At 33.2% G+C, this 13,882-nt stretch overlaps 3 protein-coding genes across 4 annotated transcripts; 1 reads left to right on the top strand and 2 right to left on the bottom strand.

Annotated features, from left to right (window-relative positions):
- LOC25490327 (U-box domain-containing protein 44) lies at positions 1-4,594 on the bottom strand. Of its 2 annotated transcripts, XM_013606853.3 has the most exons (4): positions 4,366-4,594; positions 3,218-3,787; positions 2,803-3,112; positions 1-1,772 (listed from the first exon to the last, which is right to left on the bottom strand). In XM_013606853.3, the coding sequence occupies exons 2-4, from the start codon at positions 3,773-3,775 to the stop codon at positions 196-198; spliced, it is 2,445 nt and encodes an 814-aa protein (XP_013462307.1). In that variant the 5' UTR covers positions 3,776-3,787; positions 4,366-4,594; the 3' UTR covers positions 1-195. The 2 variants fall into 2 exon arrangements, with proteins under 2 accessions (XP_013462307.1, XP_024634128.1); XM_024778360.2 differs by lacking the exon at positions 4,366-4,594 and having other exon boundaries at positions 3,208-3,361.
- Positions 4,595-8,818: 4,224 nt separating this feature from the next.
- LOC25490326 (ankyrin repeat domain-containing protein 2A) lies at positions 8,819-9,534 on the bottom strand. Its single transcript, XM_039832509.1, has 2 exons — positions 9,354-9,534; positions 8,819-9,238 (listed from the first exon to the last, which is right to left on the bottom strand). Exons 1-2 carry the CDS (start codon positions 9,491-9,493, stop codon positions 9,052-9,054), a joined length of 327 nt encoding a protein of 108 aa, XP_039688443.1. The 5' UTR covers positions 9,494-9,534; the 3' UTR covers positions 8,819-9,051.
- Positions 9,535-10,718: 1,184 nt separating this feature from the next.
- Positions 10,719-13,654, top strand: LOC25490325 (coiled-coil domain-containing protein 115). The gene is made up of 7 exons (XM_013606847.3): positions 10,719-10,933; positions 11,137-11,257; positions 11,336-11,452; positions 11,534-11,565; positions 12,002-12,089; positions 12,211-12,325; positions 13,432-13,654. Exons 1-6 carry the CDS (start codon positions 10,787-10,789, stop codon positions 12,303-12,305), a joined length of 600 nt encoding a protein of 199 aa, XP_013462301.1. The 5' UTR covers positions 10,719-10,786; the 3' UTR covers positions 12,306-12,325; positions 13,432-13,654.
- The last annotated feature ends 228 nt before the right edge of the window (positions 13,655-13,882 follow it).

Below are 13,882 nucleotides of genomic sequence, written 5' to 3'. Positions count from 1 at the left end.
AATGAAGACCTCCTAAAAGAATGGGTAATTTTGTATACAATAATCCCAGGGGCTACAGTTGGATAAATAAATGCATACAAGACAATAGCATACAATATAGATACAATCCAAAACTGATTTTTAAACGCATAAAAATTACATACAGATTTTTTTTATCATAAACATCACAGTGAAGCATTTACAACAAACCTACACTCATCCCATGTTTGGAAAGATTCCTGAGAAGTTTGGTATCTTATCAACATGCTTGAGGGCACGCTCAGCAATCTGCCTAGTTCGATAATCACCGTGTTGGAAAGCGTCCACAAGTGCAGTACTCACATTTTGATCTCCAGAAACTTCGTAGGCTATATCATCTGTTCGCAACAGTCTCTCCACTGCCCAAACTGCCCTCCTTCTCAAATTGTCTGTCCGTTTCTCGAGCAACACATCAAGTATAGGCTTCACTCCTTCTGCCTCGCACAAAACCATTACACCTTGCTCAATATCTACTCCATCATCTATTACAGTACATAAGGCTGCAAGTGCTGCCTCAACCACATTCACATTTGTGTGGTCCAGTAGAGCTACTAGTTTAAGGACTGCCTGTCCTTCGTAGAGACAAAATGTTTCTTTTAAAGAACACTTCCCTCGGTGGATCCTACATAATCCGGTAATCACCGGCGGTTTGCTGAAACACGAAAAGAATGAAGCACAAAAAGCCGGTTCTGGCATCTCAGGCAATTTGGTTAAATTCTTTGATTCTAGAGATAAATTCTCTAAAGCTATAGCAGAAACCATCTGTACATTATCAAGTCCATTGGTCTGAAGCAGTTCAATGAAGAGTGCAGCAAGATTTTGATCACGGCAAAGCGCGACAGCATCAGGCTCATCAGCCAAGACATATGTAATCCTTGCAACAATCTTCATAAGCCCTTCAAGAAATGGTGTCACGAACCGAGTGCCTCTAATCTCTCCTTGCCTGATGGCAATCACTTTTGATATCGCCATAAAAAAAGCGCCTTCATCCAGTAGCTGTCTCGTGAGGCCTAAATCTCTCTCCGGTAGATCAGCTAAGAGGCCAACAGCAGCTGCCTGCTCTTCAGTGATTCCGATATTTTCTGATATGACTTTAACTAGACTACTAAGCTGTCCCACAGAACCACGAAGTGCATCGGCTAATTCCGGGCCCATGTGAGGAGACAGATTTTGAAGAAGTTTTATGGAAGCCAAACGAAGATCTTTCTGTGGTGCCTCAATGAATTGAACTAGACTGATAGTGGCACCAGAGCTTTTGATAGCAGAAACTAGACTCAGCACTGTAGTTGGAGAACTAGCAAGTCCAACAAGAACTTGTAGAAGTTTGCACTCAATTGCTGGACCAGTGTTGCTTATAAGATGGAGTAGCTTATGAACTATATCCTCTGACACCAGAGTTTGGTGATCAGGTCCAAGTGGAATTGAATCAAAGTCTTCTCCCGAATTCACAACACTGGCAAGAATTGTAGCAGAGACCTCTTTTAGTCGTGTGGGAAGCAGATGAGGGCCCACCGCAAAAAGGTCGTTGACAAGCGGGGAAAGTATTCCAGCCTCTATTAAAACCTTTGCGCTTGGCTCACACGATGATATCTGGTTTAGTGCCTTTAGTGCAGCTTCTCTTGACTGCATATTCCCACTTTTCATGATATCGATCAAGGATGAGCCCACAGTTCTGGCAACAAGGACTTTAACGTCATTGTCCAAAACCAGCTCACCAAGGATTCCAGCCATGGACAGTTTGGTTTCTGGTGGCCCTGCAAAAGTTTCAACGAAAAACAAGACAATGGATTAATATCTACAATGGAATAAAGAGTTCTTCAAGCAAATGACACGTCTTGATTCCAAATATTTAGAAGATACACAATTAATAAAAATATTATGGATTATAAATCAGAAGACCTATTATTATGAATTATAAGATACACGATCAATAAAAAAACATGTCATTTTCATGTAAAACAAGTGACAGCAAAAATATAAGCTAATATATCATATACAAGTCCTAAATCAAATGACAAAAGAAAAGTGGCTTACTATTCAAAGCTGGCAAGACTAAAGTAGCAGACTATACTTAGTTCATGCTGTGGTTTATAAGAATGAATTTGTTATACACATAGGGGTTCACATTGATTGAGTTTGGTTTTGTGTCGAATCAAGATGGGACTCACAATGTTCAGTCAGATACCAATAACCATGTTCAGGTATGTTAAAGTAAACAAAATTAATCAAAACTAAGTTGTATGCACTTAATTTCCATCAAATTCAAGTTTCTAGTGTTACATTCTCTAATATTTCTTTGTAATTGTTTGGGGACGAAGATATTTTCCAAATAACACTTGTATATTGGTTGCAACAGGGAAAGGTGTTGATCTGTTTTCTGTGCTTGTTGTTTAAAAGAATAATTTCTACCAACTCCTAAAAATTATGAATTCTACTAAACTCCTAGTAAAGAAGCTATTTTGCCACCCAGATTATATTGCCTAATGCATAGAAATGGTATCAATATTAAGTTGGAAGCTTCTTTAAAACATCTTCCACGTAAGTGTTATTCATTTCACCCAATCCTTGAAATATTCATACAACAAATATAATTTTTGTCTTAATCTTCTACATAATTCCAAAAAGAGGAACATATGCACATCATTTTACAATAATATACGTGTAACATGGCTGCAATGCTAGTCAAACAGTTTATGTTCTCTTGAGAATTAACATAAAACAGTGATCAAACTAACCACGCAACATTGATATGATGTGATATAAGTTATAGAGAAGTGCTAGTACCTTCAAGAAGATGGGTTAGAAGAGGTTGCAATCTACCATTTTCAGCCATCTGACGCACATTATTCTCGTATTTCTCCAGATTCTCTAATGTTTTATCAGCCTTCTCAACGGTGGAAAGGTCTTCTGATTTGCTGCTTGTCATTCCAACTAATATGAGAATGGATCCGTTGATTGAACCAATCTTCTCACAAAGGGTTTCAGATTTTGAGAGTTCATAAAGCAAAGAGACAGCTTCCTCTCTTTCTTTAGAAAGCTCATGAGAGAGGAACTTTACTACCGTACGCACAGTGTCTCCTTCAGCCAACAGTTCCTGTTGAGCAAAGAGATGTTAATATGACTCTCCAAAGGCAGGCACACTGATGATAGCAAAAAAACGTAAAGGAAATGAAATGATAACTAGCAAACCTGCAACAACCTTATTCTCATCGTCTCCCTCGACCACAATTCTAAGGGTTTCAAGAGCTCTACATCGAACTTTACGGCTGCTACTCTTCAGCATATCAACAATCATTGGTATAAGCCCTGCACTGCGGACAACATGTTTATTCGACCGGCTTCTTTGACAGATGTGCTGGACATACCTCAAGGCCTGAAGGGTTTCCTTCTCAGGACTGCCCGTATTCAATGACCGGCGAGCCATATCCAGCTGTGCAGCTTCATTCCTGGTAGTCCACTCTTCAATGGTGTTCCGCAAAGCCATACTAGGATTCATTTCGGTGCTTTTTAATTCTCGAAGAGTCAATGGGCAAACCAATTTCCGTCCACTCTCCCTGCACTCCTTGAACCATTTTTCAATTGCTTCACGTTCATAAGTCTGTCCGTTTTCTAAAGTAACGGGATCACGCATAACTTGCTTCGTCAAAGGACATACAAAAGCATCATAAATAGGCTCAATATGCATCCTCTCGAACAGAAAACTATCATCTGACTGACTGCCAGGGTCATTACTTCCATCCCAGCTAGAAGACATCATATCTCCAGTTATCTAACCGACAGCGACAAAGAAATAACAATGAGATTAAGTTATTAGTCGCTCAAATTAAAAACATAAATAAATTGTTTCAGGCATCGATCACAAGAATGATTCGAAACTACAAGAAGTAGTCCAATTATACTAATCTTTTCAAAAGAAACCAAAAATTGACTTTAAACAAAAGTCTGTTTCAAACTACTAGACATTTTTCTTCATCCAATTATACTCATAATTGATACTTATACTACCAAGTGTCTTGCTCTTGCAAGATTAAAAACATTGATAAACAAAATGGTAAACAATAAATGCAGTTAATGACTAAGCATCAATAATTGAGAATGATAGCATAAAGATTAACCAGAATTGCATATATTATCTTAATTTAGAATCAGGGACCTGCGAAATTACTTGAGCATATTTTTTCATAAAAAATACTACATGAGTATATTACTAATATTGGAAGGGGGTGTTTTAAGTAAAAATAGAAACTAGATCAAAAATAGAAAGTAGTTAGGTGATGATTAAGGAAAATAGACAAACAAAATGAATAAAGAGTATTAATTACAAAACAAATCGAGAAAAAGAAATACCTGTGTAAAGGAAAAAATATAGTATAGTTTTGGTTTGGGAATCAAAGAAAGAGGGTTGAAGGAAAGTTGATTGGGCGATGAAATTGTTGTGGTGGTGACATGGTAGAGTTGGAGCTGAAAGGAAGGAAGAAAGATATTACTTGAGTTGAAGGAGAGAGAAAGAAGAGAAGAGAGAGAGAGAGAGAAACACCAACAACAAAACAAAACAATGCAAAAATTGTAAAAATAAAATAGAAGAAATTCCAGCAAGAGAGAGAAGGTTGACTCGATGCAGAGGTAGTCGTCAGGTCAGACAATGTAAAGAGAGACATGAAGAACAATCAATCAATAATTAATTAATAATTTAAGGATTTTTGCTAACGAGTGTCTTAGTTAAAGAAACCAAAAATAGTAGTTTTACATTGGAAATAAAAAAAATTAACTTTTAAAAAGTTGAATTTACCATTTTTCATCACTTTTCAATAAGATATTTCTATTTTTGTTCCCTTAATCAATATCAAAAACACTATTTAGCATTTCTCTTAATTTAATAATCATCATATTGATCATACACCACTCAACCATAAATAAACCAGGTTGGCTCAACTTCATGTAAGAAATGAAACTGATTTTTCTTAATTTTAACTTAAAAAAATATATTTAAGATATTCCATATACTCATACTAACATAATAATTAACACATTAATATTTATCATTAAAAAAATAATCTCTGCAGTCTTAATTTAACAATAAAATATATATTTTGAAAATTTAAAAATTTATTTCAATCCTTTTTTTTTAATTATGGCACGGAAAGTAGCAGAATCAGAAAAGACATCTTGGATGATCCACCAACATCGATGGAGTTTGATTTTTTTTTTTTATTATTAATATTAATATATTTTATCATTGGTTATTTCTCAACAAAAAATATATTTCGAGGTCATGTTTGTTGAATATTATTCAACCCCATATTTTAAAATTAAGATTAGTTATCAACTCGATCAAAGTACTAGGTCACTAGTTGGACAATTAGGTCATCGATTAGAGCCCGTTTACTACAGCTTTTTTTTTTAAGAAAAGACCACTTATTTTAAAAAAATAATCACTTTTAAGAGTTTTGTATCCGTTTGTTACGGTTTTTAAAAAAAATCAGAATCTAAACAAAAAATATCTAAAAACAACTTCAAATGAGAAGCTGTTAAGCGCAGCCTCTCAAAAAATATATTTTGTTTAGAGGAGAGAGAAAATATTGTTTAAAAAATTGAACTAATTTTGTAACAAAAAATCCATTTTATATAGTCGTATCCAAACTAACTAGATTTTTTGTTTAAAAAAATTATATTTTTATTACGACGCAGAATAGATTCTAATTTTTCATAAAATCTCTAAATTATTTTATGTCAAAATCACTTTTATTTTAATCTGTAACAAACGGGCCCTAAACGAAATGACTCATTCATGCAACTCATGTTCAATAAAAAAAATAAAAAATGTAGAAGATCACATTAGATCGAATCGAATGACATAGTCTAAAAACAATTGAACACGTTAACATCATATTTTTCATTTTGTAATATTTTGACATATTTTTAACCTACGATTTTGTAATATTTAGTAACAACTATCTCAATGACAATAAATTAATTAAATTAAGTTTTTTTTAATGTATTTTTAAATAATAATAATAATAGTCAGCAAATGGTCCCTAAATACATGTTTATTAATAATTTTCAAAGCTCTTATCTATATAAGTTTTCAAAAATACATTGGCGGGGTTTTAAGATGGGGCTCCGATGTGAACACTTCAAATGTGATATCTATTTGTTGGTTCTTCGTGGATTCCATTGATCTGCATATGCTTCAAACAACCCATTAAAAGTTTACTCCAAATTTTTAAAAATGTATTGACGGAGGTTCAAGGTGGGGGCTCAAGTGTAAAGACCAATGGCAAAAAGACCCATCAATTGACCATTTTGACATCCTTGATCTCACTCAGCCTCTAAACATTCTCTTTCCAATTTGTCGATCCTATCCCAGTATTCTTTTTCCCTAGCAAAGAATTTCACTGCCTTTTTAACCTGTTGATATTAAAGAATTCAAATATGCATCGAGAAACAAAACTTGCAAGGTCTTCTTTATCAAACTGGTCAGAAGGCATAGTGCAAAGGCAATGATACAGAAAGAGAACTAGAACAAATTCTTGTACGAATCGATAGTTCAACATGATAAAGAAAGATGGATGGAGTGCATGTTAACCCAAATTAATTCAACCAACTACAGAAAATACGGTATATTAATAGTTCAACATGGACAACATTGAGCAAACTTACTTTCACTTTAAGTTGCCTAATCTTAAACAATTACAATCTAGAATAAAAACATACATACAATTGGTTGAAATTAAAAAGAGATGATTTGAGTTACCTATTTGATTGCATTTGTACTTCGATAACCATTGGGGAGACACTCGGTTGCTGGCTAGTTCCTTCAAATTCCGACAGCACAACTAGCATGAAAGAATAAAACTCTTATACAATTTAATTGACGATGTTGATCAAAATAACAACAACAACAACAACAATAATACTAGTAGTAGTAGTACGGGTTAAAAAAGTTTTTTGTCCCCATGAATATAACAAATTTTCATTTTAGTCTTTAAAAATAAAATGAGATGTTTTCATCCTCACAAAATTTTTTGTTTTGTTTTTGGTCCCTAATAGATGTAATTTTTAAATGTTGTTGACATTTTTTTTAACATAATATGAACATAAGACACATCTTAAATATAAAATAATCATAATCTTGATATTCATATCAACATAAATGGCCATTAGGGACCAAAAACAAAATGAAATTTTTTGTGAGGATGAAAACATTCAATTTTATTTTTTAAGAACTACAATCAAAATTCGCTATATTTTTATGGAAGAAAAACTTATTTAACCCTAGTAGCAATAACAACAATAACACGTTGCTTATTGATGTTGGAGAATCAACTAAAATCTCTCAAATACACGGTCAACTCAGAGGAAAGATCATTGCATCCTCCAAACGAAAAAGAAAATCTGCAAGGTATTATCTGCTCGGCAAAGAAATGGAATTAACAAAGATGAAGTACTAATGTCTAACAGCTACATTCTAGTGCTCTAGTGTCTAACAGTCGACACAAAGCCACCACATTGTATCTAGATCCCAAATCACACAGGAATTTGAATAAGAGAAATGCTAGGAATATTATCTCTAACGAGAAATGTTAACAACACTTTCTTTTGAGCACTCTCTCTAGCACTCACTCATTTATTGGGTGAAATCAATGTATGTCCCACCACTTTACGTGGGTTCCATTTTCAAAGTGTAGGTTCTACATTGATTTCATCCAATAAATGAGTGAGTGCTAGAGAAAGTGCTCAAAAGAGAGTGTTGCTAGCATTCCTCCTCTCTAACACTCACTCTCTTATTAGGTGAAATTCATGCGAGTCTCACCACTTTATGTGGGATCCATTTCCAATAAGAGAGTGAATGTTAGAGAAAGTGTTAGAAAGAGAGTGTCCATAGTACTCCTCATTTAAATAATTATAAACGAATGAGGTTGCAGTTTACAAGAGAAATCAACCACAAGAGGGATGATTCATTCTCAGCCTTTGAAAACAAAAGGAGCATGCACAAACTCACAAAATTATTGGAAAATTAAAACCCAACTTAACAATAAAGGACAGAAAATTAGTGTCTAGGGTTTAACTCCATCACAGCACACTTAATTTCTCATAACCTCTCACAGCCTTGTCCCCAATTTAAAAGTTATGAAACCTTAAACCCCAAACTGGCATAAGCTAAAATTCGAGGAGATTCAAATACTTCCACCCATCTAACTCGAGCAAAGCAAGAATGGCAGAGAAAGAGGTCGTGTACATTAAAAAAGAAGATTCAACCACAACGCGGTGAAGAATGAGGGGCGGGAGGGGGGAGAAAACAAATGCAACACAATATGGGGATGAGGTCGGTGATAGAATATATGAGTGAAAGTCCATGATAGAATTGAGGTTTGTTAATGGTTTCAAATCTTCTAGAACTTGCTTCAAAATTTCAGTAACATTGTGTTCAAATTTTAGGGTAAACTGCAGCAGGTATTTTATTTCAAGGAACCAAACCAACCCAGTGGACCTATACTAGATTACTATAATACTTGCATTGAGGTTTATGCAGATCATATTATCATTACAGATAATGACAGGAATGGCATTGCAAAAGTCAAAAGAAGAATGCTATTTATATTGGCAATTTCAAACCGGACCTTAGTAAACTTGGGCATTGTTGGGGAATAGAAGAGGCCAAATCAAACTAACTAATAAGGATTTTATTTATCTCAGGAGGAGATATCTAATCAATTTGACATTTGAGGAAACACGTACTCTAGAAGCTAGCTAAAGTGGCAGATATTCAAAAGGATCAACCGGAACGCTAATAACTAGTTTACTTGACTGCGATTCATTTTGACATTCCTTATACAAATTATTCAGAAAGCCGGAGTTTCAATTCCAATAGCAAGACAATTCATTACACTCGAAGCCTATTTTAATTTCTTAAAATTCAGCGTGAACTTAACCTTAACTTAATGTGTTCTACATCTGCACCATCTATCCCAAAAAGTTTCACGCTTGTGGACAACTACAAATTTTATCTTTTACTGTTTCATTTGAATGGATTCAACGATAAAGTGAATAGCCATCATGCCATACCTTGATGTCGCCAATAATAGCAGTATGATGAACGATTGATTCATCTTCATTTCCCATATTTTCTGTCTCACATAGCCGAGAATTTTCAGAAGCAACTAGAGGAATGCCCATGACCAGTCCAAACATTTTCAAAACCTTCTCATCATTCCAGTATCTGCATGGAAAGAATCACTTCAGAAATTATTTACCAATTTACACCAGAACAATTTATGGTGAAAATATGGAAACGCCAAAACAATAAAATATGATTTTAAAATTAGTATTTAAACCTCATCATTACAGCAGGACCACCATTCTCTGTCTCATCTAAAATAAGTTTCAAACATGGATCTTGGTTGAAGTGTGCCGTTTCCTGTTTACGCTTCCTTCTTAATGATGGATTGGCATAAATTTCAAGCATGGAAGACATTGATGGGTCCTGTGATAGACATTCTAATCAAACAACCAGCAGATGAGTTACAAACATAACGAAGAAATTTTAAGATAGCTGCATCAATGCATGACTCAGGCGATCAGCCAAGGTCCATAAATCAACATTATCTATGATTCGTGTCATGGCTGAAAGATACTTCCGATCATGAGATTTAGGGAGACCATCCTGTCCAGCCATCTGATTGAATGATGGATATTTTTCTGCTTGTTCAGCCAATTTCTTGATATTTAGATCCTACGACATATTGAGATTTTAAGTCTCCATGATGAAATACTAATATCATATACATTAGTAATTCAGAGTTCAAAAGTCATCACATATAATGCAAATAACACAAGAAGAGAGAGAATAGCTTACATAGAGAAGAGATGAGAAATTAAAAGGGTTGATTGGAAAACCAGTCCCACGTCCACGAGTTGCTGTGGTGGATGATTTATTTTTGGACTTTTTCTTTTTTCTTTTGCAATTCTTCTTTGAAGTTTTTTTTCTCTGTTGATCATCTACAAAATCATAGAAGAGAAAAAATTGTAAATAAGGCTCAAAACCATGTATTTCTTTTATGTGTAGTATAAGATGATGGTTTTTGATAAACTAATTCAAATAGTAGTTTATAGATTAAAGCTTGTAGATTATTATTATTTTTATCTCAATTTTATCTCTGCAATCTTGATTGAAATACATATTTTTGTTATGTGATTTCATATTTATAAATTACTTCAATGATTCATTTTACTAAACATTACAAATTTTATGAGCTAATTTATCCGTTATTAGCTATAAAATATTTTATAAGTTATCTATTATAAACTAACTTACGAGATATATGTAATTTTTTACCAAACATAGCAAATGATTTTTTTTAAGGAAAACATAGCAAATGATTGTTGATTATACACTTTATTAATAAAAATAATTATTGATGTTTGAACAAATTTATTTAAGATTGGATTTGAACGCATGATTTTGATTAAGATAGGAGAGATATGTGTCATCTTATCTAAACGCTCTTAGATTACAAAGAGACTAATACGTTGTTATTAAAGTAATTATGATTGATATTTTTTTTGGTTACAGTAATTATGATTGATATGATATTAAATAATTATATTGAACAGTGTAAAATACTACTTCTTTAAAAAAAAAAAAAACCGTGTAAAATATTACTATGACCAAGTAAAACTATGTACGAGTACGACAAAACATTATAACAGTGTAAAGTGTGGAAATCTAGCGGAAAGAAAAAATTCGTGATCCCAAAAATCTTAGCGAATGGAAGAAGAGAGAAGAGAGGTTTGTTTGAACGGTGAAGAAGAAGAAGTTGTTATTAAAGATGAAGACAAAGTCGCTTTGCAATTTATGGATTCACTTCATAACTATCTATCCCTTTCCGATTCTCTCTCGTCCACACTTCGACAGGTACATACATAACCTAATCAAATTCAATTTAATTACCACTGATTAATATGAATCATAAGCTATTCTGGTGAGCTTATGGAAATAAGCTGATAACAACTTATTGACGAGGCATATGCTATTTCTACTTATTGAAGCTTTCTCAAACAATTTAATAATTTCAGTTTATAAGTTCAGATATGATGCAATGCTCCTGATATTCACAGGGGTGGCTGGAGTTAGCAAGTGCTAGATATTCTATGGGTACTTCGCGCGTTAATAGTTCTTTATTGGACCTCAAATTCCATTCAGCTGCTACAATATTGAAGATAACCGAAAATGAAGATGGTAAATTCTGTGTTTTCACTTGCTTTTTTATGATGCCTTTTTGTAACATAACATGTACTACTTTATATGATTCAATAGGTACACAACCACACTTTACGTTGCAGAAATGGGTATCCTCTGAACACGAACTTGAAAGTACTAAATTAGAATACAAGAATGAGCAGCCACAGGATAGTAATAGTATCAAATCATCTGGTACAGTTTTCTTCTCTCAATACCAAATACTACTATGTCTGTTGTTTCTCATTTTCTTACTTTGTTTTGCAACCATTACAGAGAACTTAATGGGACTTGCAGATAATGATGAAGTAAGTATTTGAAATTTTGTATCACTTTCTTTTGTTATTTTAGATTCTTTTAAAAAGATAATGGACCCTTTTATTATATAGCTCTTTTGAAAAATGTTTTTATAGGTGTATCTTCTTGCTATAATTTTTTTAACAAATGATTTTTTAAAGGAAGCTTCAAATGAGAAATTGGTTTGAATAGTTTCTAGTAAAATGTCATTTTAAGTATTTCATCCTTTTGGTTCAATTTTTTTTTTAATTTTTTTAATTTTTTTATTTTTTTATAATAAAATTTCAAATACAGCTTCTCATAAAGTAGAGTTGGATTGGCTTTCTAATATCTTTGCTCTCATGGATTCACAGGGTGAATAAATTATAGATTTGGATATTTAAGTCATTAACATGAGCATCTGAACTATCAGTTAAATTACTGTTAAAATCTTGGTGGTTTTCATAGGTTCAAAAGGAGCGACACAAGTCCTTGTCAGTTTTTGGAGTTTTGATTTCCCCAAAGCTTCGTGCGACCCAACTGTCATTTGAGAAAGGTAGTTAACAGAGTTCTAAACCTTAAATTTCCTTACTTTGTGTATGCGGTTTTAGTCATTTATTTATATTTTATACTTGACATCCAGGATAACACATTCTGTCTATTCAAATTCTTTGCAGCACTAGAAACACTCATTGAAATAGCAAATTTGCGATCATCATTGTTACACTCTTTTAGCCAACTTAATCAAGAGGTGGAAGATACCAAAGAATGAAGAAGTAGCAATTCCTTCAGGTATAGATAACCTCATTTCTCCTTATTTTATCTCTCTTCTACTCTTATTTTGGCTGCATATAAGTTCATATCAAGACTATGGTGTTTTATCTATTTATTGCAGTGTATAGTAGTATTTAAGCAACATATATTATGAACGAAGATGAAAACAAATAAATATAAAATGTCAGAGTGTGTGAGATACTTGTCTCGCTGTGGTATAAGATATTTTAATTTTGAATCTCAGTCCCTTTTCTTTAATATGGAGACCTTTTTGCTTAAAATCAAACATAATTAGTTTTTACATAGGAACTAGGCATGCCATCGTATAACATAAGGTGTTTAGCTTTTAAATATAAAAGATGAAATCTAAATGATTTTAAAACCTCAACCAAAGTGTTGTATAAAGTTATTCTCCAAAACAGGTTAGTATCTCCACTCTCCAGTTTCAAACACCATGAGGGTGTTGGTGTCAAATGATAAACCACAGTGGATGGCAAACGATGAGTAATGTTATGAGGGACGGTATTATTTTGCCAAGCCCATGTATTTTTTTTAATGGCAAATGTTAGTAGTTAGATTAATTTTTTTAACTCCTTCCTTTGGGTTTGAACCCAGGACCTCCAATTCCTTTTCTCTTAGCTCAAATCATTAAAGCTACCCAACCCCCTAAATGCTAAGTGAATGTTTACCCTTGTTTGATATTTGGATTCACAAATTGATTGAGAAGTTAAAATAAACTGATGACTAATTAAATTTGAATGATTTTCCAAAACACATTTACAATATTTTTTGACGGGATAACATTCATAAGGGTTGAGTGAATTGTATTCTTATCAAATCCCCCATTCGCTTCTCATTTTACAAGAGTCCCGACCACAATATGGCTTTTCTATCTTTAATTTCGTTCCTAAACCCCCAGTCTAAACAGACCTTGAATTAAATTCCTGTAATTGGGGCCAAAACCTTTGATCTTTTGCTTGCTCCTAAAGCTGAGAGGAGAGACAGACGTAAAAACAAAGTGATTTAAAAAGATGAGTTATTGGGTGTGATAAAGTGAAGAACTCGCAAATGAAATGAGTATTTGTTTTAAGACATTGGTAATAATTTCTTATTCTTTTATTCAGGCTGCCAGATCAGCATCACAAATGGAGATCAAATGCGACCGAGCATTGCAAGATTTTGGTGTTCAATTTATTTATCAGAAGACCAAATGAAAAGTTTCTCGGTGTTTATTTCATTTTGTACTGTTGAAGTTTTTATGAGGAACATACATTTGCTATGAACAGTTTTTTTGCAGCAAATAATATCAAGTTGAAACAAGTTGGAGATACTTTTTCTTTACGAGTAGTTATATTTGTACATCTCTTTGAAAAACTTTCATGACAATCTAGTTTTTCTCTCATTTGATTGGTCAAAAACAATAGAGAGAGAATAATAAAAAGATAATGTGAATATGAGAGAGAAAGTTATTAAAAGTTGTAAAAAAATGGTTGTACAAATATCATTTCTCTTTCAGTTTATTACTTTTGGTGTTTTGTTTTATTTTTTCTTGTGGTTCAATATCTTCAATAGCAT

The sequence above is a fragment of the Medicago truncatula genome, chromosome 3 (genome assembly GCF_003473485.1).
Source record: "Medicago truncatula cultivar Jemalong A17 chromosome 3, MtrunA17r5.0-ANR, whole genome shotgun sequence".
Classification (NCBI taxonomy): Eukaryota; Viridiplantae; Streptophyta; class Magnoliopsida; order Fabales; family Fabaceae; genus Medicago; species Medicago truncatula.
The sequence above is the reverse complement of the archived record's forward strand: the minus strand, read 5'-3'. Positions and strand labels throughout refer to the sequence as shown.

Bases quoted from the DNA above. Each gene is read 5' to 3' on its own strand.
- LOC25490327 (XM_013606853.3), bottom strand. From the start codon at position 3,775: ATGATGTCTTCTAGCTGGGATGGAAGTAATGACCCTGGCAGTCAGTCA. The intron at 3,113-3,217 runs GTTGTTGCAGGT...TTTGCTCAACAG, and splicing joins AGGGAGACGATGAGAATAAG to GAACTGTTGGCTGAAGGAGA. The intron at 1,773-2,802 runs GTACTAGCACTT...AAACTTTTGCAG, and splicing joins TCTAACCCATCTTCTTGAAG to GGCCACCAGAAACCAAACTG.
- LOC25490326 (XM_039832509.1), bottom strand. From the start codon at position 9,493: ATGTCTTCCATGCTTGAAATTTATGCCAATCCATCATTAAGAAGGAAG. The intron at 9,239-9,353 runs GTTTAAATACTA...CTTTCCATGCAG, and splicing joins GGTCCTGCTGTAATGATGAG to ATACTGGAATGATGAGAAGG.
- LOC25490325 (XM_013606847.3), top strand. From the start codon at position 10,787: ATGGAAGAAGAGAGAAGAGAGGTTTGTTTGAACGGTGAAGAAGAAGAA. The intron at 11,566-12,001 runs GTAAGTATTTGA...TGGTTTTCATAG, and splicing joins GACTTGCAGATAATGATGAA to GTTCAAAAGGAGCGACACAA. The intron at 12,090-12,210 runs GTAGTTAACAGA...AATTCTTTGCAG, and splicing joins CCAACTGTCATTTGAGAAAG to CACTAGAAACACTCATTGAA.